The sequence below is a fragment of the Miscanthus floridulus genome, chromosome 13 (genome assembly GCF_019320115.1).
Source record: "Miscanthus floridulus cultivar M001 chromosome 13, ASM1932011v1, whole genome shotgun sequence".
In the NCBI taxonomy this organism is placed as follows: domain Eukaryota; kingdom Viridiplantae; phylum Streptophyta; class Magnoliopsida; order Poales; family Poaceae; genus Miscanthus; species Miscanthus floridulus.
In genome coordinates, this window is record NC_089592.1 from 47,185,169 (window position 1) to 47,208,998 (window position 23,830).

The 23,830-nt window shown below is 43.5% G+C and overlaps 1 protein-coding gene and 2 long non-coding RNA genes across 5 annotated transcripts; 1 reads left to right on the forward strand and 2 right to left on the reverse strand.

The window, feature by feature from the left end:
- Positions 1–3,557: 3,557 nt before the first annotated feature.
- Positions 3,558–6,594, reverse strand: LOC136498891 (uncharacterized). The gene is made up of 7 exons (XR_010769810.1): positions 6,381–6,594; positions 6,214–6,298; positions 6,027–6,127; positions 5,503–5,623; positions 5,018–5,121; positions 4,662–4,713; positions 3,558–3,794 (listed from the first exon to the last, which is right to left on the reverse strand). It is a non-coding gene; the product is annotated as an uncharacterized lncRNA (long non-coding RNA).
- A 1,775-nt stretch (positions 6,595–8,369) lies between these two features.
- LOC136500984 (uncharacterized) lies at positions 8,370–11,754 on the reverse strand. 3 transcript variants are annotated; one of them, XR_010770144.1, is made up of 4 exons: positions 11,174–11,754; positions 10,527–10,696; positions 9,232–10,330; positions 8,370–8,794 (listed from the first exon to the last, which is right to left on the reverse strand). It is a non-coding gene; the product is annotated as an uncharacterized lncRNA (long non-coding RNA). The 3 variants fall into 3 exon arrangements; XR_010770143.1 differs by having other exon boundaries at positions 8,372–8,794; positions 9,232–9,645; positions 10,225–10,696; positions 11,174–11,751; XR_010770142.1 differs by having other exon boundaries at positions 8,373–8,794; positions 9,232–10,696.
- Positions 11,755–21,484: 9,730 nt separating this feature from the next.
- Positions 21,485–21,910, forward strand: LOC136499779 (uncharacterized). The gene has a single exon (XM_066495312.1). The coding sequence runs from the start codon at positions 21,485–21,487 to the stop codon at positions 21,908–21,910; it is 426 nt and encodes a 141-aa protein (XP_066351409.1).
- Positions 21,911–23,830: the final 1,920 nt, after the last annotated feature.

Here is a 23,830-nt window from a genome sequence, read left to right on the forward strand (position 1 = left end):
ACTGTGAATGGAAAGAAATGTTCAACACCATGTTTACTGCATCCATTTGCTCAAATATACTGGAACTCTCAAATGCGCGGTTTAATGCTAAAAGACCCATACATGGACAATGCATAACCAAGTTAAAAAACCTATTGTGGCTATCCAAAAGACATTGGTTCACTGCACATATATGTTAGATTCACTATCGATAGTTAACTTTTTCATAGCTCATTTGCTGCTCTAAACCTTTTGCATGGTTGTGGCAGGGTTATCCTTAATGTTCCACATAGGTTGTGTCAGAAGGTACCAGCATTTATTTAAGGTAGGAAATCAACCAGCTGAAAATTAATATAAATTTGGAATATTCGAATTTGAGTTGTCACTACCATTTTTTGTGGTGGCTCATGTTGGATTTCAGACCTAGCCTATCTAAACTTGCTTGGGACTAGAAACTAGAAAGTTTTGTTGTTGTTCTTGTTCTTTTTGTATTTGATTGAATTTGAACAACAGAGGCAAATGGAATGCTACATATATTGAACAACAGATCGAACAAAGGAATTGAGGATGTGGTAATAGTATTTTACCCTGTCCAATCAAAATGAGGAAGTTCCAATGCACGTCCCCGCCCTTTTCTCACACAATATTTCCAACCTTCTGGAGACTGCTAGGATGCCAGTGCACCAGGCTTTGGGTGAACAGATTTGTGAGAGCTCCATGCTGCCCTAAAACAATCCTGTGCTGCAAATGATTTGTGGACACAAAAGAATTTAACGCTTTCACTAGTTCAAAAAGGTGAAGGAGCACACATGAAACATAATTCTACCCTGCACTAGTGTGCCAGCACTTCCAATGGATACTTTGATATAAAAAGATGTGTTTGCTTTAAAAAATCAAAAGATCAAGGATATGAAAAAAATACCATTTCCACTAATAGAGGTATCTACAGATACTACTAACTACATACTGTGATGAAGTTTCCACATAAGGCCATAACTAAATGATACATGCCTTTAAAATATGCAGAAGATTTTATGCTCTTGTTGTTCAAACAATCAAACTAGCTGATACTCATTCATCCAGAGAGCTTCCTACTATCATGATGTTCCAATGCAGTAAAACGAGAGAGAGGAGCTTGCCACTGACCAGAAAGTTGCGTTCTCACGAGGTAGCTTAAGTTCAGCACACTTGGGGCATCGGAAAATCAACACACCAGAGCATAAGCAATGACTTGAAGAAACCAACATGTCTACTATGTGCTACTTTCCAAAGTATAACTCTGCTTTTCCAGCCATATATCACAGCAATGAACAATCAGAGCCACCCAGGTTCTGCTTCAATGTTCTAACTACAATTTTTTCAGCCAATATATCACAGCAATGAACAATCAGAAGCCACCCAGGTTCTGCTTCAATGTTCTAACTACAAGCAAATGAGAGCTAAAGACCCAATTTCTATAACTTAAAATAAATATCATCACAACAAAGCTGCGTCAAGCATCAATTCCTATTACTAGATGGACAGGTGTAGGGCGTCGAAGCAAAATGTAGCGGGTAAAACTCGACAGCAGATCACTGGTGGAGACAGGAAGCGATATGTGCACTAGAGCTGAGCGGGCTTGCCGCAGCGAGCGTAGGGAGGCGACGCCTTCGGGGCTCCTTTCTCCATCCTGGCTGCCTGCACCACGCCAATTGGATCAGGCAGATCAGTAGAGTGCTGGACCCGGGTAGGAAGGGCATGGAGAACAGTAGAGAAGAGTCCCGTCTGGCTCACCTGTGGCGGTGGAGGCTAGGGTTCTGGCGGCGCGGGCGCCGGACATGAGGGGAAAAGAGCAAAAAGGAGGTGGACGAGTCAGCCGAGAGGGTTTGCTCGCTGCCTACGTGCTGAGAGTTGATCCGGGTCGTGCGCGCGGCTGTGTCCTGTCAGACATGGGCGATGAGGAAGAAGAGAGGCCGGCGATGAAGCAAGAACACTGAGCTCGAAGTGGCTCGGGCTCGGGGAGGAAGAAGGGGTATATAGGAGGGGACCTTTAGTCCCGGTTGGAGACAGCAACCGGGACTAAAGGTCCCTTTCTAGTCCCGGACGGAGCCTTCAGCCGGGAGTAGACTTTTACTCCCGGTTGGAGGGACCAACCGGGAGTAAAAGTTAACCTTTAGTCCCGGTTGGTAGCTCCAACCGGGACTAAAGGTCCCCTGCAACAAATGCCTACCGCAGTAGCCGTTGGGCAGGGACCTTTAGTCCCGGTTGGAGCTACCAACCGGGACTAAAGGTTTCTCTAGTCCCGGGCGCGAAAAATACCGGGACTAAAGCCAAATTTCGAGGTGGATCAAAAGTCGTTTCTCTACTAGGTGAGCGCTGCGCGATAGGGGCCCACCAACCATGATTGGATTGGACGCCCCCGATCAGAGCATGGATCAAAGGCCCTAAATTGACCGTTGGGCCAACTTGGTGGAGATCAAGCTAACATTTTCATGTGCTATAACTAGTAGTAGTGTTATTACTACTACTTTGAAACACTAGAAGAACTCCACCGTTTTAGTACTAGAGCCCAAAAAAGAAAAGAAAAACGCGGAACTATGATGGTAGCTTATTATGGCTAAGGTATATTTGGATGATACTGCTAACCAGGAGAGGATGATGATGCCTGTTGTCCATGAGGTCGATGAGGGTACTCCGGACGGCTTTGTAGTCCTCCCTGGTAATAATAGTAATTATTATGCACGGCGCTACGTAACCCTGCGGACATATCATATCATATGGGTCCAATTAACTTGTTAAGCATGACAATATATATACTATGATGCACGTACGTAAGTGCAATCAGAAAAACAGCATTATTTACAATTTTATAAGATAAGAGAGGCTTACCATTACTTGCGGAGTTCATTGAGGCTCCCGACATGTCTAGCTGCGAGTAGCTGAAACGTGTGTGATCTCGCTCCTTACTCTTGCCTTGATCTTATTACGTTTGATTTTGAAGCAGGAGTACTGGACGACGCTAAGCTAGCTATTCAGATGCATGGCATGGACCTCACCTAGCTAGCTTATATAGATAGCATTTGGGCTGGGTAGAATCATGGAAGTTTTCCATGGTATAATCCTGGAAGTCTTATGGGCTTAATTATGCCACTACCCCAGCCAAGTTTTTTCGTGATGGCCTGTTCCGTCAGGAGAAGTGTCAAAAACCGTCAGGGATGATCATCCGTGACGGTTGCCGTCAGGGATAGACTGACAGGGAAAGCCTACTTTCCCTGACGGAAAAACCATCACGGGATGATTCCTAATGGTTGCTACCGTCAGGAGATAGTTTCCCCATCGGTTTTTCCTTATCCAGTCAGGACAGAGTTTCCCCGTCAGTTACAGCACCGTCAGGGAAGGTTCAAACTTTCCCTATCAGTTACAACACTGACAGGAAAGGGTTCAACCATTCTATGTCAGTCAACAACCGTCAGGGAAACCTCATTTTTAATATCCATAAAAGCTCATTTAACTATTCAAAAAATTCATTAGCCGATCCTTCTAACTACACCAGCAAGCATTAAATGTTACACTCAATTGTCTGATACATGTAACTCAAATACTCAATTGTCTAATACATATCATCATTCAAATTGTTCATACATTAGAAAGTTCAATGGTTAACAAATCTTTAGCCATTCTAAAGGCCTTGCAAAATAAAGTAAGCAAACCCAAGTTACAGTGCTATAGTTCATGTAGCTAACGTATAGGAAATAGAAGTTTAGTAATTGCTACTTCCTACAAGCCCTTCGACAGCAATACACAACAGCTGCTACACATCCATTCATCTCCATATCCTTCCGTCAAAACAAGAAAAATAACAATTCATGAGAAATCTTGTTAAATATGCAGTAAAATAATATAGCTGATAGGATGTCCAACGTCTTTGAATTAAAAGAGTGATCAAAGAGAGCACTATAATATATTGGCAAAGCACTATGATGTTTTTATAGATTCTTGTTGGCAGATATAGTTACTCCTTAATGTTCATAGTGTACTTCACTTGTAAGTAATAGTCTTGGTTTTACAAAATTTGTTGTCCAGTGATTCAGTCAAAAGAGATCTAGATGGCAGGTACATATAGCTAAATTCATCCACTATGTAGATTCTAAATAGAAAACAACAGCAAAATAAACAATTATCTAACATTTGATCTGCAATACAACTTGGTTCTGCTGACTTTATTTTGACAAGTGATTCGGTCATCACAAGATATCTAGATGGCAAGGTACATTCTAAATCCATGCTAAGAACTAAACATTGTGTTCTTCAGGTATAAGCAAACTTGGTACTAGTTGAAAACTAGACTATATATATGTTCACAGCTTGCACAGCATAAGAACAAATTATGCAAAAACTAGAATGTGAGATTTCAACAATGCTACTGCATCCAATGTATTGAGGAAACATAAAATAGGCATATTAGGCAATTAGCATATTAGCATATCAGCTAAAAATCCAAACAGCACTACCATTGTAATTCTGTAACTCAGATAGATTCAAGCAATGACCTATACAAATATAGAAGAGGCAATGACTCGCATTTAGCAGTATTAGTATAGTAGGCATTCAAGCAAGAGGCAATATTAGCAGACTAGCAGTACAGAAGAGGCAAGCTAATACAAGATTCCCTTATATGCATATTAGTTGATGAATATTTTTACCTAATCTATCAGCAAAGCGTCTTTCCCACGGAAGCAGTTTTATCCTTTTTACCTGCATGAAAAGGATTCCCTTATATGCATATGGTGAAAGGAAACATTAAAGTAGCATATGCCCCAAATGTACAACTCATGTCACAACAAACATAACCATAAGGCAAAAAGAATCCCAAGATATATGTTCAGATTTAATCCCCATGAGTATATCAGAAAGCTGCTCATTGTAAATAACAGCTTGGCACTAGTTGTCTTCTAGTAGGATCAGTGCCAAGAACACTGAGTTGGTAAAATCAGAGTTTTATAACTTGCAGATACAAGCAAGAAGAGCCAGGGATGGTAGGGTATAGGGTGATGCTCACCACCCTTGATGCACCACGCGCTATTAGTGAAGAACCCTGAAGCTGCCATGCTGCCTCAGCACATCTAGGAGCTACCAACCAACCTGCTACTGCACATCTGGACCCTGCAACCATAAACAGGAAAGATACATCACTTGCATATGCCATAAACAAATCAACACGCCGCAGGCCTCACATTTATAAAGCAAAAAAATCAAGAGGAGCTTTCTGTGCAAATAAGATAGTTGTCACACAACATTAGCACTGATACAAAACTTAAGTGGGAGCACTTACAGCTATCCTTCACAAAGTTTAGTTTCACAAATCATAAGTCAGGATTAAAAGTGACTAATATGAAATTATATATACTTGATGTTGGATTAAAGAAAAAATTACAAACAAATGAGCATCGTTGAAGTAAGAAACTAAAGAAAACAACAATATTAAGATATATCAGGTAGCAATGGCAACCATCATCAAGCATGTATGGTATGACCTACTTGTACCTTGTGGTATGTCAGGCTATCTCATACAGTGCTATATCAAGCAAGTACATTTCATTTTATCAGATTTATCTCCAAAAGGCTCCTAGTGCAGTTTCTTTCAGTTTGCAATGATGCACTGAACCTAGGAAAAAAAAGGTTAGCATTGAGCAGGGACATTGTATGCACATCAAATTTGTATAGAGAGAAATCAATCAGATTTGTATGCACATGTTATAACTAAATGTTCATCCCTCCATTAATCAGTGAACCACAAGCAGGCCTACTAAAAAACTAACATTTACATGCAGTGTCGTGTGAAACACTAAACCGGTCCTACTAAAATACTAAACTACTAAGTTCTATCTATTGTGTTGTAAAAAGAATGGAACTGATATTTTTCAGATGCAAATCAATGAACAATTTGTCATCAGAACCCTAATTGTAATGCATAGTTAATATGTGCGTACAGCTAAAAAATTCAGAGAGGTAACTAACCAGATGCAATGGACATAGAGTACAGCAAAAAAAAATCAAAGATAACTAACCAGCACAATGTTTAGGATTTGAGGACTGCATGATGGAAGCTTGCACTACCATTATGGTGGATGCTTAAGAAATTATCTCTGACATACTTCTCCTCTCCCAACTGGTGTAAATTAAAGAATGCAATTTGATTTAGACCAAAAATAAAAAAAAATTCCCATACATAAAAGAACAACTTTCGTCAGAGACCGTCAATGTTGCGGATCCATCATCTTGCGTATGCCAGCAACAACCAATTTCGTGGTGGTTACGCCAAAAGCCTAGGCAACAAACCCTACACAATCATGGATATTCAGATCTGAATCACTTCTTTGGGGATGAGTTGAGAGGGGGAAGAAAAACGGGAAAATCCGAACCTGGTGGATGGGGACGACGGGGCTGGGGGCTGACGGCAGGTGCTGATGGCTGGGGAGGCAGCGGTGATGGTAGGGGTGGCGGGGCTGTGGTGGCGGGGGACGGCGGGCGGCGCTGTTGGTGGAGGAGGTCGGCGGCGCTGCTGGCTGTGGCCTTGGGGGCAGAGAGGTTCAACTTTGAGTGGCCAGCAGCTAGGAGAGGAAATGATTTGGGGAAGAGGAGAAAAGGTCACGGGCGCGGATGAAATTTTTCCGAGATCCCGCGCTCTCCTTCCGTCCGTGTCTCTGTTGGTTGGGCCACAGTGAACCGCTGCAGCACGGGCGACCAAATCCTTTCGCGAGAAACGCGCGCAGCAGGCCCGTGACCGTGTCCCACTGACAGGAGAGACAATCCCGGACAGGTATTGGGTCACACGCGAGGGATGCCTCAGCTCCTCTGACGGAGGCTGCAGGGCCGAGGGGATTGCTCCCAACCGTAGGGAGAAAATCAGTCTGCGGTAGTGTGTGTACCAAATTAAATCTAATTCTTCTTATTACCTCATCTTCCGTGTTGTAGCTAGCTAGCTAGCTACTGTAGTATGCATGCATGAGCGCGTCTATCGGCATGCAGGCTTAATTACGTGTCGCCATTCATTTGCTTCTCCATGAAGCTAGCGAGTATGTAGCTAGATTTCTTGGAGTGGCTTAGTCTTCTCTCTTGCAATGCCATGCTATTTTCAGTGATCCTTCGCTCATCATGCACCGACATGTATGCGCCGTAGGTCGGTAAGCATATATATATATATGTAGCTAGGCATTAGCACACACGACGACAAACCGTCTTTCTTCAGCCCTTCTATCTGTTATCCATTTCTTTGTGTATTCATTGAGATCACACATACGTACATTATTATTGTTCCAAAGTTAGCTCTTGCCGCCGTGTGTGATGTGTATTCTCCTAAATTAATTAACCAACAACAAATGAATATGTTGAAATTATTTGGGTATTATATGAAGGTCCTGGAAGGTTTAAACATCAAAGGCAACTAATGGCGAGAAAGTTACCTTGTATTTTCTAGCTAGCTAGCTAGGTTCCTGCGTGTAAATTAAAAAAAAAAAACTTGGATTACTTGGTCTCGTCATCCATCTAGCATGTACGAAACCGAAGGAGAAGTTGTACAGTGTCATGCACTTTCCTTCTTTGTTCCTAGTATTGAAATGCAGTATATATCTCCTAATTTTCAGTTAGTACTACTCGTTGTTATTATTATTATATATGCAAGACGTCATGATGATGTAGCCATGCACCTACCATATGATCACTACTACGAAAACAAGAATATTGTAGCACTTTCTTATAATATATTCATCAATGTGTTCAAGTGAAATTTCATAGTAATATGAAATAGTGTGTTACAGAAAAATGTGTTACTGACAATAATTATAGTAACACAAAATTATTGTTATAACTAAAATGTTACAAAAGTGTACTATGTTGAAACACATAAATGGAACACATAAAATGTGTTACAAATATATGCCCTGTAGTAACACAAAAAAAGTGTTACAGTCCAAGTGTTACAAAGAAACATATACATGTGAACCTTCCTATTCATAGGCGACACGGACATCGCACCTAGGTGTCGTCAAGGCTGTTAGACAACCACAACGTAGTCATCACATGAGAACCAAGTAGCAATGGGGTAGGCGATTAAAAAGGTTACTTAGTTCGATGCCAGAGCCCTGTTGTCTATTTATAGGCCGAGCTCAAGACACGCTAGATGGAGCCAGGATCACAAGAAGAACAAGTACGATGGGGAAGGAAAAAACTAGAAACCAAAAAAATATGTGAAATTAAATGAGTAATATAGATATTTTTGACATTGTTGCGCAAACCCACTAACCTAACCTACCACTGTATATGTTGATCAAGAATTTCATCTTTTCATCCACATGAATACCAGTCAAATTTACAACACATTGTCAAGATATTGTTTCCTATGCTCAAAACCTGAGTGCAAACATTTTTTGTGGTTTTGAGTCTAACAAAAAGTTATACAAAAACAGTCATGTATGGCAACAAAAAAAATATTAAATCAAATAAGTAATCACTCAAGAAAAAATTACCTCAATGTTATAAAATGCACAGAAAGACCACAAAAAAAGGCATTTTAGTCTAGCCTTTAAATGATATTTGAGGCAATATGAAACTAAGCACCATCACAATGAAATAGGAAATTCGAAAACAGCCTCCAACATGTTTTGTGGTAATATTCAAAATATCATGACCATCATCTAGAATATTTACATATAGAATGTGAATTCTCAAAGGGTTCGACAATAAAAGAATAAGGAATTCTCTCCAAGTTCACGAACTTGCATCCATTATACTTTAGGCTTGAACAAGGTGTCTAGGGATGCCACGCAACATTAGTAACCTGCAATTCAAGAAAAAGAAAATAGTCTAAGAATTTTTCTATACATTAATTGGAAAATAAAGCTTCTAAAACTAAGACAAATTCAATGTTGAGATGTAGAACAATAATAAAGCTTCTACAATAATAAAGCTTCTACAATAATATATGCCACGTCTGACTAATTATGAATAATGTGTTATGAATTACATAAAGTGGACTCAAACAATTTGTTTCATCTCAACTAATTGGCCAATATTCTTGAAACAATATTTGTATGAAGAATACTTCGACCATTCCTACTTCATACTTCAGTATGAAAATATATGGCTCAGAGTTGCAGCAAGCATCATTATATGCATTCAGCTATGATTACCATGATACTATAATGAACAAAGCAAGTACTAGATATTCCAATGATTATTTTTTCTCTAGGTCTGTTGAAAGTTCATCAAATTTACCTTATTATTTCACTGAGACACCTGCAAAGAACGGGCTACCAGCAAGGTAATTCCTGTTTTTAGAATTGTTTGACTACCTGATAATCCATATATTAAACAATCATTAGTCCATGCCAAAATACAATACAACAACAACAACAATAACAACAACAACAGCAACAACATAGCCTTTCAATCCCAAGTAAGTTGGGGTAGGCTAGAGTTGAAACCCACCAAGAGCCCCATGTCACGGTTCAGGCACTTCAATAGCTGCTTTCCAAGTACTCCTATTCAAACATAGATCTCTAGATATATCCCAAGCTTTCAAATATAGTGCCAAAATACGATAAACTGGTAAAAAAATTTGGAGCTCCGCTTACATGTGCGGTAACAAACTAATCTTGACAAAAGTGGCTGACAAGGGATTTTGAGTTCCTGCAGTTGAAACCAGATATGACTGACTGCAGATGTATCAAACTAAAATAGGAATAAATGACAACGATCCATGCCATTGAAAAGATATTGGACAAAAATCTAATACACAAAATCATATATCCTAGAGGAAATTGCTATCTATCCTAGAGAAAATTATTTATGCCTTCAGTTTTGCATTTTTCTTTTGAGGGGAGGACAGGTCCACTGAATGAGCGCTGAACTTACGTAAATGGGCCACCAGCCCTAGTGTGAAATAGAGTAAAGTATAGAAGAGATTAAGCAAATATATTCCCCCGCATAGAAATGTGTAAATATAACTTTAAAACTTATTTTGTATTTAATTTACACCTCTACACATTCCTTTCTCATATGATGTTTGATGAAGATGAACTTCATACCAAAGTTGTAGTACTCGACGAGATTAACAACTTTGTAGTTCAAACTTTATTTTATTTGAGATCTTTTGGATGCCCAAATATGCAACACAAGATTTTATAGAGTTGTGCAGTCGTAGTAAAGGATCTCATATGGATAAACAATCCAAAATAAAAGTTGTAGAATTTGTTTTTTATGAGATACCTAGGATGATGTCATACACGACTTTGGCGTGTACACATATGCTATTGACATCATATTTAACGAAGAGGAGTTGTCTGACTCGGATGATGAAGATTATCAGCAACTCCTACAAGAAGCAATAAATATGCTCAAGAATTTGACACAAAGACAAAGGCAAGACATATATGAAGATTTGCTTCAATTAAGCACTAACGACACATTACAACGAAACAGCACAACACTTATTGCTGCAAAGTACCATGTCCATGTGCGTACAATACGAGTATGGCAGAGAGCAAAAAATTGCTTGGCACAAAGCATACCAGTAGATGTCAAATCTTTGAGACCTAAGAATTGTGGTCGTAAAAAAAATTCAAGTGAACCTCACTAGGGTTGTTGATCCTCAAGGCATGCTTCATCCGCCAATTGACGAATGAACCGGCCAGTCACATGTGCCCCCTTGCCGCCTGTCATCCAACTATCCAAGGATTGCCTGCAGCACAAGAAGACCGGTTCAGTATCATCTATAAAGAGGCAGAAACCTAGACATGCCTACAAGCTGACCTCAGTCATGCACACAATATAATCGTATACATAAACTCTCGTTTATTAATAAAATTTGAACATAGTAGATCAAACAGAGTAGATCAATCGTTCGCCTAACACATGACGCGGGGATTGAACTACAGATTTATGAATTTGTAAAGCACACGTTGAGATCCTAAGGTCATTACCTGGTACTGCAACCAAAAATCATATAAAAAATCACAAGTAATCTATCCAATCACCCAATATAAAACAAGAGGAATCCTCTAATCTGATGTTGAGATTGCAGGCGGCATCCGTGTCAGATGCAGACGTTACCCTGAAACTACTACTACTAACCATCAAGTTTTTATTTTTTATATATACCATAAGTACCAGACAAAAATGAATACAGTAGCAAGCACGTACAGGAGCAAGCACGTACATGATTGAACTGCAGGTCGGAGCGGACGCCGTGTTTGGATCCTCCACCGTCAGATGGGCATCGGCGGTGTCGCGTGGAGGGGCCCGCGTTCCCGGCTGCGGTGGCCCGGCGCAGGATGGAAGTGAGAGGCCTGGCCAGACGAGGCGGACGCCGTGCGCCGCCGGAGCTCCTTGGCGGCGTCGCGCGGAGTAGGAGCCCTCGCTCCTGGCTCCCGTGGCCCGTCGCACGAGGATCTCGGCGCAGGGGAGTCGACGGAGGGCGGTGCAAGAGGATCTCGGCGGTGGGGAGTCGACGGAGGGTGAGTCGGAGAGGCCGAACCCGAGCAGCAGCAGGTGCGCGAGGAGTCCTCCCCCGCCGCCGCGGGGGCCGCCGCAGCAGTCTCCGTGGCAACTCCGACGACGATGAGGGCTTCTTGCGGGTGCTACCTCTGACGGGAAAGCTGCGCAGGGTGCCGCCCTTGGTCCAGTAGCGGGGAGCAGACCAATGATGGAGAACAGCGAATGGAATGGCCAGGAGCAGAGGAAAAGGAAGATTGATTTGGGAGAAGACAAGGAAGGGGATAAGTCACGGATGGTCAAGGGAAATTTTTCGCAGCGCGCGCATCAGCGTCCTCTGTCCGCGCTATTTTTTCCCATACTCTTCTGCCACGTGGGACGTCTTTGATGATTTTTGCTCACGCGCCAGAAGAGAGAAGCATAAAAAAATTCTAATATACATACGTGAACTGGTTTATTTAAAATGTATTTGTGGCTATATATGTGACCAAGCATACATATAGAGATCAAATTTTTATTTTTATTTTAAGTCACTTGGTTGTTTTTGTATTTAATAACTTCGCCTTAATAATATTCAACTCTTCTCAGAGAATTTTGAAACTTGGAAAGGGACCAAACCACATTCTTATTAAAAACCAAATGTATTTATATTTTTAGCATAGAAATTGATTTGGTCAAACAATTTCTCTATCTGAAATTCCAAAACACCGAGTCATGTATTCCAAGTTCTCGGTGGCTAGGGAATTTAGCAAGACCTGAAGCATACCTTTGGACTCACGCGAAGCTCCTATAGCCAAGGTGATGTAAGAGCAACTCCAGAAGAGTATCCATCCATTAAAATTTCATGTTATTTCACGAAAGTTACCCTTTTCCTGCAACACTAAAGTTACTTATCCTTTTCCAACAATTAAAAATTCGTAGTGATGAATATCTAACATTAGAGTTACGCGTAAATCCCTTATTTAGTAATATCACAGTATTAGTTAGCTCGAGGTCGCACCCAACGACATGAAGGTTAGAAAGGAGAAACTCTAGCGCTTCCTTAACGACCAGTGGCGGATCTAGAAAATTAGGGGGGCTGGGACAAAGAGAGCTATTTCCCAATGGGCTGGAAACTAGCTTCTCTACACTCTACTATGGGCCGCTGAAACACACATGCTGGCCCAGGAAGGCAGCCCAACTGGAAATTCATCTTCAACCTCCGTCGGGAGCACTCTAGCACCTTCTTCCATATTGTTAATGGCTGAAAAATTCATGGGGGGCTAAGGGGGGCTCCAATGGCGCGACCAGGGTAGGGGGGCTTGAGCCCCGGCAGCCTCCCAAGCAGTATTCCCCATGCCCAGAGAGATATATATAAGAAAACGCAAGGGATCCCAAGACACTCTCGAGCACTCTAACATGAATAACTCTTTTGGTGGGCATAGGGCTTCGAAACCCGAACCACGATAAATCTTCCCGTGCCAACATTTCAACTATGAGTTACAAAAATATTTTTATTTTTAAAACAAATATAATATTTGTTCTAACATGCATTTGAAGATCATACGCAAATATCACTAAAAATGCATATATTTATATATTTTTATTTATTCTTGTAAGTATATAATAGATAAATTCTCTCTCCATTTCGAATTATAAGGCATTAATTTTTTTGTTACATAGACTTGATATGTATCTAAACATACGTTATATATAACAAAATTGATGTACCAAAAAATTGAAGCGATTATAATTTAAAATAAAGAGAATATTAGAGAGCATGTGAAAAAAATCATAAAACTTTTTATTGGCCGCTCGCGAAATACAAACTAGCGTCCAAATAGAATTGGATGTACTAAAAACCAGGCGTTTCATTTTTTCAATTCCCCGCCACACTACTGGATTCAGGTTCTTTGCCGAGTGCCTGAGGCACTCGGCAAAGGCTAGATTGCACTCGGCAAAGCCTTTGCCGAGTGCGGCACTCGGCAAAGCACACACGACAAAAAATTGATCGGCAAAACACTCTTTGCCGAGTGTATTTTATCGGGCACTCGGCAAAGAAAAGCGACCGTCACGGTGCCGGTCCCGTTGACGGTCACTTTGCCGAGTGTCAACCCTGCAGGCACTCGGCAAAGATTTTTTTTAATTTTTTTTAAAAAATTTCTTTGCCGAGTGCCAACCCGTGAGGCGCTCGGCAAAGATTTTTTTTAAAAAAATTTCTTTGCCGAGTGCCAAACCAGTGAGGCACTCAGGCAAAGAGCTTTTATTTTTTTTTGAAAATTTTCTTTGTCGAGTGCCAACCCGCCAGGCACGCGGCAAAGATTTTTTATTTTTTTAAAAAAATTCTTTGCCGAGCGCCTAACCCGGAAGGCACTAGGCAAAGAGATTTTTTTTTTTTTGAAAATTTTCTTTGCCGAGTGCCAACCCGCCAGGCACTCGGCAAAGATTTTTTATTTTTTTTAAAAAAAAATTCTTTGCCGAGCGCCAACCCGAAAGGTACTCGGCAAAGAGCTTTTATTTTTTTTAATTTTCTTTGCCGAGTGTCAACCCGCCAGGCACTCGGCAAAGATTTTTTATTTTTTTAAAAAAAAAATCTTTGCCGAGCGCCAACCCGGAAGGCACTCGGCAAAGAGCTTTTATTTTTTTAAAAAAAATTTTCTTTGCCGAGTGCCAACACGCCAGGCACTCGTCAAAGTTTAAAATTTCTTTTTTTAATTTCTTTGCTGAGTGTTATAGTCACAGCACTCGGCAAAGCTGGAAAATCTGTTTTCTGGTCGCCCATTTTGCCAGCTTTGCCGAGTGTTATGACCATTGCGCTCGGCAAAGGGGTCCTTTGTCAAGTGCAACACTCGGCAAAGTGACCCAAAACGGCAAATTTTTTTTTGCATTCCATCATGACAAATACATTCATACAAACATATATCACATATATATCTCATCCATCACATATATATCTCATCCATCGCATATATATCTCATCCATCACATATATATCTCATCCATCCACACATCCATCCGCCCATATCACATCCATCACAATATATAGTAATAAGTGCTCAAGTCCATCCAAATAAGTCCACAAGTCCATCAAAGTCCATAAGTGCATCATAAGTATATCATAAGTCCATCACCAAGTGAATAACAAATATAAAAAATACAACATGCACTCATCTCGGCCACTGCGACTATGGTGAAGGCCCAGATGCATCATTCGTAGGTGCATGAGGTGGATTATTCGAACCACCGTCAGATGGAGACTGCACAAAGGAAAAAAGATTGCATGTGAGACAAGATTATTTTGATAGCTAATCTAGGACGATAGAGGCCATACAAGCAAAGCACAAGTGAAAGTAAAAAACTTTGATACTCACAAGAGTAGCTGTAGCTGCAGGACGCGGAGGCGGAGGTGGAACCAACTGCCCAGGTGGCAGAGACAAGCCCATATGTTGCCCAAGCCCTTGTAGGAAATCCGTAATGTCCATCAGCCTCTGCGCCTGGGCCTGCCGCTCGGCCCGCTCGGCCTCCAGCTGAGCCCCTAGCTCCTGATGTTCCTTCATTTCTTGTTCCAGCCGGGCCTGCAATATTTCACTCCAATGTTTCAGTAATGCAAAGCTAATTAAGGTGTGTAAAGATCAATGTATGACGAGTAAAACAAGAATAACCTCGAGTGCGTCGACCCGGTGCTGTGCAGCGGTCGGCCATGTGCGAATGGCCGGGCTCTCGCTCATGCTCCGTGCTCGGATCTAGGAGAGAGAGGGAGTAGAGGCCGCGTCGATGACACCATCGCCAAGCCAGAACCGCCCATGCTTCTTGCCTTGCCCCGCCCTCATGACGGCCTCTCCATCGATGTCCTAGGTGCTCGGATCATGGTCTGCCCCATGGAGCAACCTCGCCACCTCAGTGTACTCACTGATGCAGGAGTGAACGCTCGGGTTTGTGTATGCCTCGAGCGGGTCCTCCAGGTTGAAGGAGATGTCGGATGTCGCCTTGCCCTTGTGGGCCATACACCATGCCTGGAAGTCTGAGTGAGCCTGTCCACTATGTGACGCCGACTGCGAGAAAGACAGCACGATGATTAGAAATCAGACAGAACTGAGCGTGACAATAGATAAATCAATTCGCGTACCCATGCTTGTTTGTATCCGATGAGGTTGCGGCTGCCTTGATGGTGTGCTGGACCTTGCATCAGCAAACGATGGTCCTGGGCATCCCTATGCATCTTGAGGTACTCCTCCGTGAACCACCTATCCACCATCATTGCCCAGCACTCGAGATACGCTTGACACCACTAGGGAATCACCTACACGTCATCAAGTATTGGACATATAAGAAGATAAAATTAAACCAACTTAATCTCAAAACAAATCAATATTGATGTTCTTCATTCACCTCAAGGTACTGCTCCCGGGTCAGCTGCATCTCTCTTGCGTCTTTCTTGGTTTTCCTCTCTCCAAGCTTCGACCCATAGTAGGTTACGATGGCCTAGATGCACTGCCTCGTGATGCAAGTCGGTGACGAGTTTTTTACAGGCTTTGGTAGTCGCCTGCTCCGCCCTAGCCTCAAATCCCTCCTTGCATCTATAATAAGTCTGCATACAAAAGCGATGTATCCATTCATTATTTCAAGAAAAGTCCAATGAATGCGACGTATTGATTGTGCAAGGGAGACTTACCCAAAACTCTGCCTTCACCCGCGCTGCCTTATTGGGGTACTCCACATCAGAGGAGACGACGTCGTGGTCAAACGAGTAGGCCGGCTCCGTCTTCGATGCGTATGTGACAATGCCGAGGAAGTGCTGCCTGCATAGAAGACCTAGGATGCCGTTGACTAGCCGTGCGCTACCATCCGACACAACCACCCAGTTCCTGCACAAGTGATTAAGAAAAATTATTAGTTTTTTTCATCATATCATATGAAGTAGTGGTGATAACATATACAGTTACTTACTTTTGTCCTTCGGGGTGAATCACTAGGCGTTGGTGAGGAAGCGGAACCTGTGGGAGGCTCGCAGGACCTCGCAAGTAGACACTCAAAGAGGAGTTGGAGGAAGCGGAACCCATGCCTGCCGCCTCCCCCCCCCCCTCCTCCTCCTCCTCCTCCGTCTGCCAAACCAGCTCCTCATCTGACTCGTCCACGGGCGCCACCTCCTCCTGCGGCTGGTGGTCCTCCTCACATGGCGTGGGAGGAGACGGCCCCCTCCTGTGGCTAGCGGTCCTCCTCCTCCTATTCGATCCCTCTGCTGCCCCCTCCACCCCCTCCTATGACCTGGCGTGGTCTTTGGTAAATCAAGTTCACAGACCTATGACGGTCGCCCGTCATCTTTGTTCAATCACCTGCAATAAAAAAGAAAAACAAAACATAATTAGAAATAGGTGCAAAAATAAACAAAACATAATTACAAAAAACATAGTAATACATGTATTAGAAATATATGCAAAAATGAACAAAACATAATTACAAAAAACATAGTATTACATGTATTAGAAATAATCTTCATGATTGAAATTAGCTGGATCATAGGTCTCGTCATCACTATCAACATTGTCCAACTCATCAACACTATCCGAAGGAGGAATGTTGTCTTCATTGTCATTGCCCAAATGTAATCGCTCAAGCATTTGTATGTCCTTCATATTTCGCACCTCGTCTCCAGCGTCCTCGTCATCATCTCTTTCATTGTCTACTTTCATTCCTATCTCTTCGGTTAAGTCTATGTCAAACCTCCCTTGTAGCCCCTCTTCTTGATAGAACTCTCCATCATATGTGTTTGGGTTGAAGTTGTAATCTTCATCGTTTGGGACAGGTAGTTTACCGTGTGGCGATACCTTGTGCACAATAGACCAACCCTTAAGATGCTCAGCGTCTTTGCATGCGTATGACGTATAATAAACCTGGATGGCCTATTGAGCCACAATGTAGACATCTTTTCCTAGATAGACAGAATCCTGTTGAATCTCGACTAGCCCAAGCTTAGGGGTCCGTCTCGTTGCACCAGGATGAAACCAGTGGCATTTGAATATGACAGGAGTAAGAGGTTTAGAATCATAAAATGATAGTTCAGTAGATTTCTTCAATTCTTCCATAATAGTCAAGTCCATCAGTGCCGGGCGTAACAACTCCGCTGTTTGTGGTTTGTCGATTGGGCCGACTCTGCTCGTAGCTTGCTGTGTGAAAACGATATCCATTCACGTCATAACCGGTAAATGACTTGACCCTAACGGCATAGCCGTTTGCAACCTGTCTTAACTCATCACTTATAGGCGCATTAGTTTGGGCTTTCTGTTTGAACCAACAAATGAAATCGAGGCTCCCTGGTCCCGCACCCCATGAAAGAAGGATATCATTTTCTTGCGGGGTAGGTTGCCTTGATCCATGCAAGGATTGATGAAGAAATTCCCTGTACCAACAAGAAACAAGGGGGTTGGACGACGAAACAAGGACATACAGCGAAATGAAACAAGTTCGTTCAGAACTTACCGAATGAACAGTTGCACCTCGACAAGGTTGGTCAACACATATAGCATGATACTGCACCACTCTTCATTTTTCAATTGTTTAGTGGTCGATGCACTTGCGCTTCCAAGTTGCCCTTGGAAAAGGCTGAGGTTCGATTCATTTTCGCCAGCATTGTAACGAGGGGGTGGATTATGAACGTTAGGAAGTTTCTCAGTGTAGTATTTCTCTGTGAAGTTTGACACCTCCTCTAGAATGTATGCCTCTGCAATGGAAGCCTCAATTCTGGCTTTATTTCTATATTTTTTGCGAAGAGTTTCAGACATCTCTTGATTGGATAGCACCAATGGTTCTGCACGGGCCCCCCCATCCGTGCCTCATACGAGAGGTGCACAATCAAATGCTGCATCGACAAGAAGCAGGCGGGTGGAAAGATCTTCTCCAACTTACAGAGCAACATGGGTGCTGCTTTTTCCAAGTCATCAATGATGGTCCGAGAGAGCTCCTTGGCACAAAGCTGGTGAAATAAGTAGCTCAACTCTGCCAGTACTTGCCAGACATGCTCCAGGACATAGCCTCAAACCATCGCTGGAAGAAGCCGCTCAATCCATATGTGGTAGTCATGACTCTTCATCCTGTTGACTCGTAGAGTGCCTAAGTTAACTCCCCTCTTTAGATTCGCTATATACCCATCAGGGAACATTAGCTTCTTGAATCCATTCAAGTACTTCCTCCTTTGGTCCTTTTCAAGACGAAATCGGCCTTAGGCCTTCTCCAGGTCTTGCCACTGACTAGGAGGTTGCATCTCTTGATTTGGTCTATCGCACAACAGTTGCCAGGTCTACTCTAGCCTTTGGGTTGTCCTTAGACTTTTCAGTGTCCATGAGTGTTGCCCAAAGTGCCTCGGTGACATTCTTTTCAGTGTGCATTACATCAATGTTATGTAGTAGAAGAAGGTCATCGAAATAGGGGAGCCTCGTCATGCCCAAGATATGAGTCCACATATGCTGCTCACCATATCCCACAAAACCACCTTCTTCATTGGGCACGAGAGCACCTATCTAAGCATGAACCTTGGCACCATTCATCATCCGCAGTGTAGGGTTTGTCACTTTGACACCTTTCATAAAGTTCTTGATGTCTTGTCTGAATGGATGATCAAGAGGTAGGAATTGACGATGTCTGTCAAACGACGAATACTTGCCACCCTTCTGCAACCAAATAAACCTTACACCTTCCTTGTGTATTGGGCATGGGAACTTCCCGTGAACACACCAGGCGCAGAATATCCCATACGCCAGGAAGTCATGCAGGGAGTAGTGGTACCAAACGTGCATTTTGAAGGTTGTCTTTGTAGCTTGATCGTATGTCCATACCCCTTCGTCCCAAGCACGGACCAATTCATCAAACACGGGCTCCATGAACACACCCATATTACTCCCTGGGTGTCCAAGAATTATCAACGACAAGAATACGTTATGTCGTTGAAAGGAGACACCTGGGGGGGAGATTAAGGGGGATAACAAAGACGGACCAACATGTGTATGGGGAAGCCATCATTCCATAAGGATTGAACCCATCTATTGCCAACGCGACACATACATTACGAGCCTCATCTGCTTTGTCACGATGTTTGTCATTAAAGCGGATCTAAGCTTCACCATCGGATGGATGTACCATCTTGTCAGGATTGTACCATTTGCCATTTTTGTGCCATGTCATCTGTTTTGTAGATTTCTCGGTCATGTATAGCCATTGGATCCTCGGTAGGAACGGAAGGTACCGTAGGATTTTCATAGGGATCGTAAGTTGCCTCTTTTGGCCATCATCAGAGTCTACCTCCAGGTACCTAGAGGATTTATACTTTGGATAGAACTTTGCATGCTCGTGTTCTTTCCTAAATAGGACGCACCCTTTTGGACAAGCATGTATCTGCTCATACGACATCTTAAGTGCTCGAAGGAGTTTCTATGACTCGTACATGCTCTTTGGCAGAATGTGGCCCTCCGGAAGCAGGGTGCCAATCACAGCCAACATCTTATCGAAGCCAGGTCGACTCAAGTTTAACTTGGACTTCAACCCCATTAAGCGTCCAATGGCATCTAGTTGAGACACCGTTGACCGATCGTGAAGGGGTTTCTATGCTGAGTCCATCGTATCGTAGAACGCCTGTGCGGCTGCCTCCATCTCCTCCTTCTCATGTCCCTCATCGAACTATCCTTGGTGAAAGTCATCTAACATGTCTGCTACCCCGGCATCAGCATCAAAAGCCTCCACCCTTGGTCTCACCACCTCCTCTATCATATGATGGGCTTCACCATGGTGGACCCACCGGGTGTAGTCCGGCGTAAATCCATTCTTCATAGGATGTTTATCCCATTTCCACCTTGTTTACCCTTCTCCTGTTTCCACATTTGCTGCAGGGACACAAAACTAGGCAATGTCCTTTAGCAGCATTGCCAAATGCACTGTTCAAGAAAGCATCGGTCTTGTTCATCCATTCCGTGGTGTAATCACTCTGACTTCTCCAGCCCGTGTACATCCACTGACGGTCATCCATCCTCTAACATATGTATCAGCGAGTAATGTAACCATCAATTGCATCTACATGGTGTTCCTACTGTCTAATAGGTGAGGATAGGTCCTAATCCCACCCGCAGATGCGTAGATGAGGTTAGTTTCCATGCTCTACTCCTATCCGAGACAGAATTTCGGCAGCACCTCCCCGCTGTTCTCCAGATACATGTCCTGCCAAAGAAGAGTGTGTATCCAGAGAACAACTGGGAGGTGATGCCGAAACTCTGTCTCGGACCAGAGTAGAACATGGGAACTAACCCATCTACGCATCCGCGGGCTGTCCAAAAAGCGTAGACAATCCGAAATAGATATGGTCATAGATATGCAAAGATCTGTATACCTCCAACCGTATCTCTTTCGAACGGGAGACACCTAACTAGGTTACGCGATCTACGACAATGATACAAAAAGAGGGGTTATACCTAAGGTGGTGGTGGAGTCAGGCTAGCAGGGGCCATGGTGGGTCAGTGCAGTGGCGAGACGACGCGGTGCAGGCAGACCGGCACAGTGGCGAGAACTCCGATGGGCTCTTCTCTACAAAAATGGAACAAAATACTGTCATTTACAAAAAAAATCAGGCAGAACCTCCCCTACATAGGTGTGGTTTCCAAAACCTGCAAAAAACAAACGGCACGATGGCCGACAAGCACATATGGCTCAACAAAAGCCATGTAGTTTGGATATCAATCCATGCAGAAGAATATATCCAAGTAGTACCACTACTTGTACTACTACTTTCACTATTGCTACTACTACTACTACCATTGGTTCTTCTACTACTACCACTATTGCTACAACTACTACCATTAGTTATACTACTACTACTACCACTACTTCTACTACTACTACCACTAATTCTACTACTAATACTACCACTAGTTGTACTACTACTACCACTAGTACAACTAATACTACTACAACTACCACTGCCTCGACAATAATAAGTGAGAAGGCATACCTGACGGGCGACGGGGTAGGGGCGGGCGGCGACGGGATCGGGCGGAGTCGGGGACGGGGTCGGGCACGGATGGCGTCGGGGCGGGCGGTCCACGGGGCGTGGTCGGGGGTAGAGCGCGGCCGGAAAAAGGGCGCGGCCGGGGCGCAGGGCCGGCCGGGGTCAGGGCGGCGTGGCCGGGGGAAGGGCCAGCCGGGGGCATGGCATGGCCGGGCGCGCGGGCAGCGGGCGGCGCGGCTGGGGGAAGGGCTGGCCGGGGGCACGGCGCGGTCGGCGGCAGGGCGCGCGGGCAGCGGGCTGCGCGGCCGGGGGAAGGGCCGGCCGGGGGCAGGGCCGGCCAAGGGCACGGCGGCGCGGGAGCGCAGGCAGCGCGGCGGCCGGTGGCTGAGCGGCGAGCGGGCCGGTGTGGGCGCAGCGCGCGGCGCGGAGGTGGGGGGCGGGCAGGCGTGGGCGCGGGGCTGGCAGGCTGTGACTGCCCGGCCGGCCAAAAACCACTAAGTCCCCGCCCCGCGGCTTTGCCGAGTGCCGGATCAGGGAGGCACTCGGCAAAGATTTTTTTTTAAATTTCTTTGCCGAGTGCCCCAGATCTGGCACTCGACAAAGATTTAAATTTTTTTAAAAAAATTCTTTGCCGAGCGTCTCAAATCTGGCGCTTCGACAAATTTTTTTTAAAATACTTTGCCGAGTGCCCGTGGGACGGCACTCGACAAAGATTTAATTTTTTTTATTATTTCTTTGTCGAGTGCTCCTGTGGATGCACTCGGCAAAGTGGAAATTTAAAAAAAAATTAAAACATTCTTTGCCGAGTGCCTGATGGCTGGTACTCGGCAAAGACACCCTTTGCCGAGTGCCATGCCCCGGCACTCGGCAAAGTTTTTTTTGTTTTTTTGTTTTTGGCCTCCAATTTTTTGTGCAGCCCTTTTAAAGCACCATGAACTCCTAGTTACAATTTAGGGATTTTTTGTGGCTTTTTGTTATATTTAGTTATTTTATTTTGTTTACTTGAATTTTTCCGGAAATTAGAAATTTGAACTGCACGTGGTACGAATAATGGAGTTTAATGATTCGAAAATTGATAGTCATGTTAGTGAGTGTTGTGAGAGGCCGTATCCAGAAATGGACCCGAAATTTCGGACATCTTGTTCACGAAACATGTCCGCAAAATTGCGTGTGAAGTGTTTTTAAATTCTATAAAAAGCAAACGAAGTCCGAAAATCATGAAACTTGTTGAGATGTCGTGATATCATATGTGGAGGCTATTATAAAAATTTCAGAAGATTTCGTGCACGTTGTCATGTACGATGCTTACAAACCAGGACATCTCTACATGCGGTAGGGGACGCGGCTGTGACATCGGCGGCGGCGGCGCGGGGCGCGACATTAGCGCGGCATGGTGGACACCTGAAGCTCTAGTGTATGTGCCCCATCATCCACCGGTATGTGCCTTGGGTGGAAGGCCATCACCAAGGGCTCGGCTACCTCGCCGTCACCCGCCTCGACCTGAGGGAGCACTTGCTCTTCTGGTGCCTTCACGGGTCTGGGGCTTCAACTCTTTGTGTCAAGTGCAAGAAGTTCACCGTCATGTATCTCTCCTACACCATGGTGAGCATTGTAGGTTTCATGTATCTCTCCTACACCATGATGATCTGTTGGCCTTCCGTTTGTGTTTCGGTGTTTTCGACTTAATGATGATTCTGAGAAGAAGTTGCAGGTGGCGAGTAATGATGGTGACAATGGTGGTGTTAATCGCAACAAGAGATGAGTCACACGTACTTAATGGACTGTTGTATACTAGGGTTTTGGTTGCAGTTTGTACTTGGCCAAATTGGTTGCCGAACACCAGAAGTTTAATTTGTGCCTTTCATGCAGGTGCTGCCCATAACCCATATGCAACAAGCTGCTGAGCCAAGGTGAGATCCTTTGATCTCTGCCTTGTTTCTTGGTATGTTCATGCATCTTCACGGTTTCAGGCCAGTTACCTGTGTATGGTGCCTTTTATGTTTGGGAACACATTGACAAATTAATGGTGATATATATATATATATATTATATATATATATATACTGTAGCTGGCTACAGAATAACTTATTCTGTAGTCACTTTGAGTTATGATAATTACTATATTAATTTATGAGATTATAGTAACTCCTTACTAAGTGGTTTACTATAACGTTATTGTAAATATCCCTATGTGTTATAATAACCCAACTGTCATAAATATGTATTGACATTATCGTAAATTAGTATATAAAATTATCGTAAATGGAGGTGGCTACAGAATAACTTATTTTGTAGCTGGCTACTGAGTATACTCTCCCTATATATATAGACTATCCTGTAGCTGGCTACAAAATAACTTATTCTGTGGCCACTTTGAGTTACGATAATTACTATGTTAATTTGCGAAATTATAGTAAC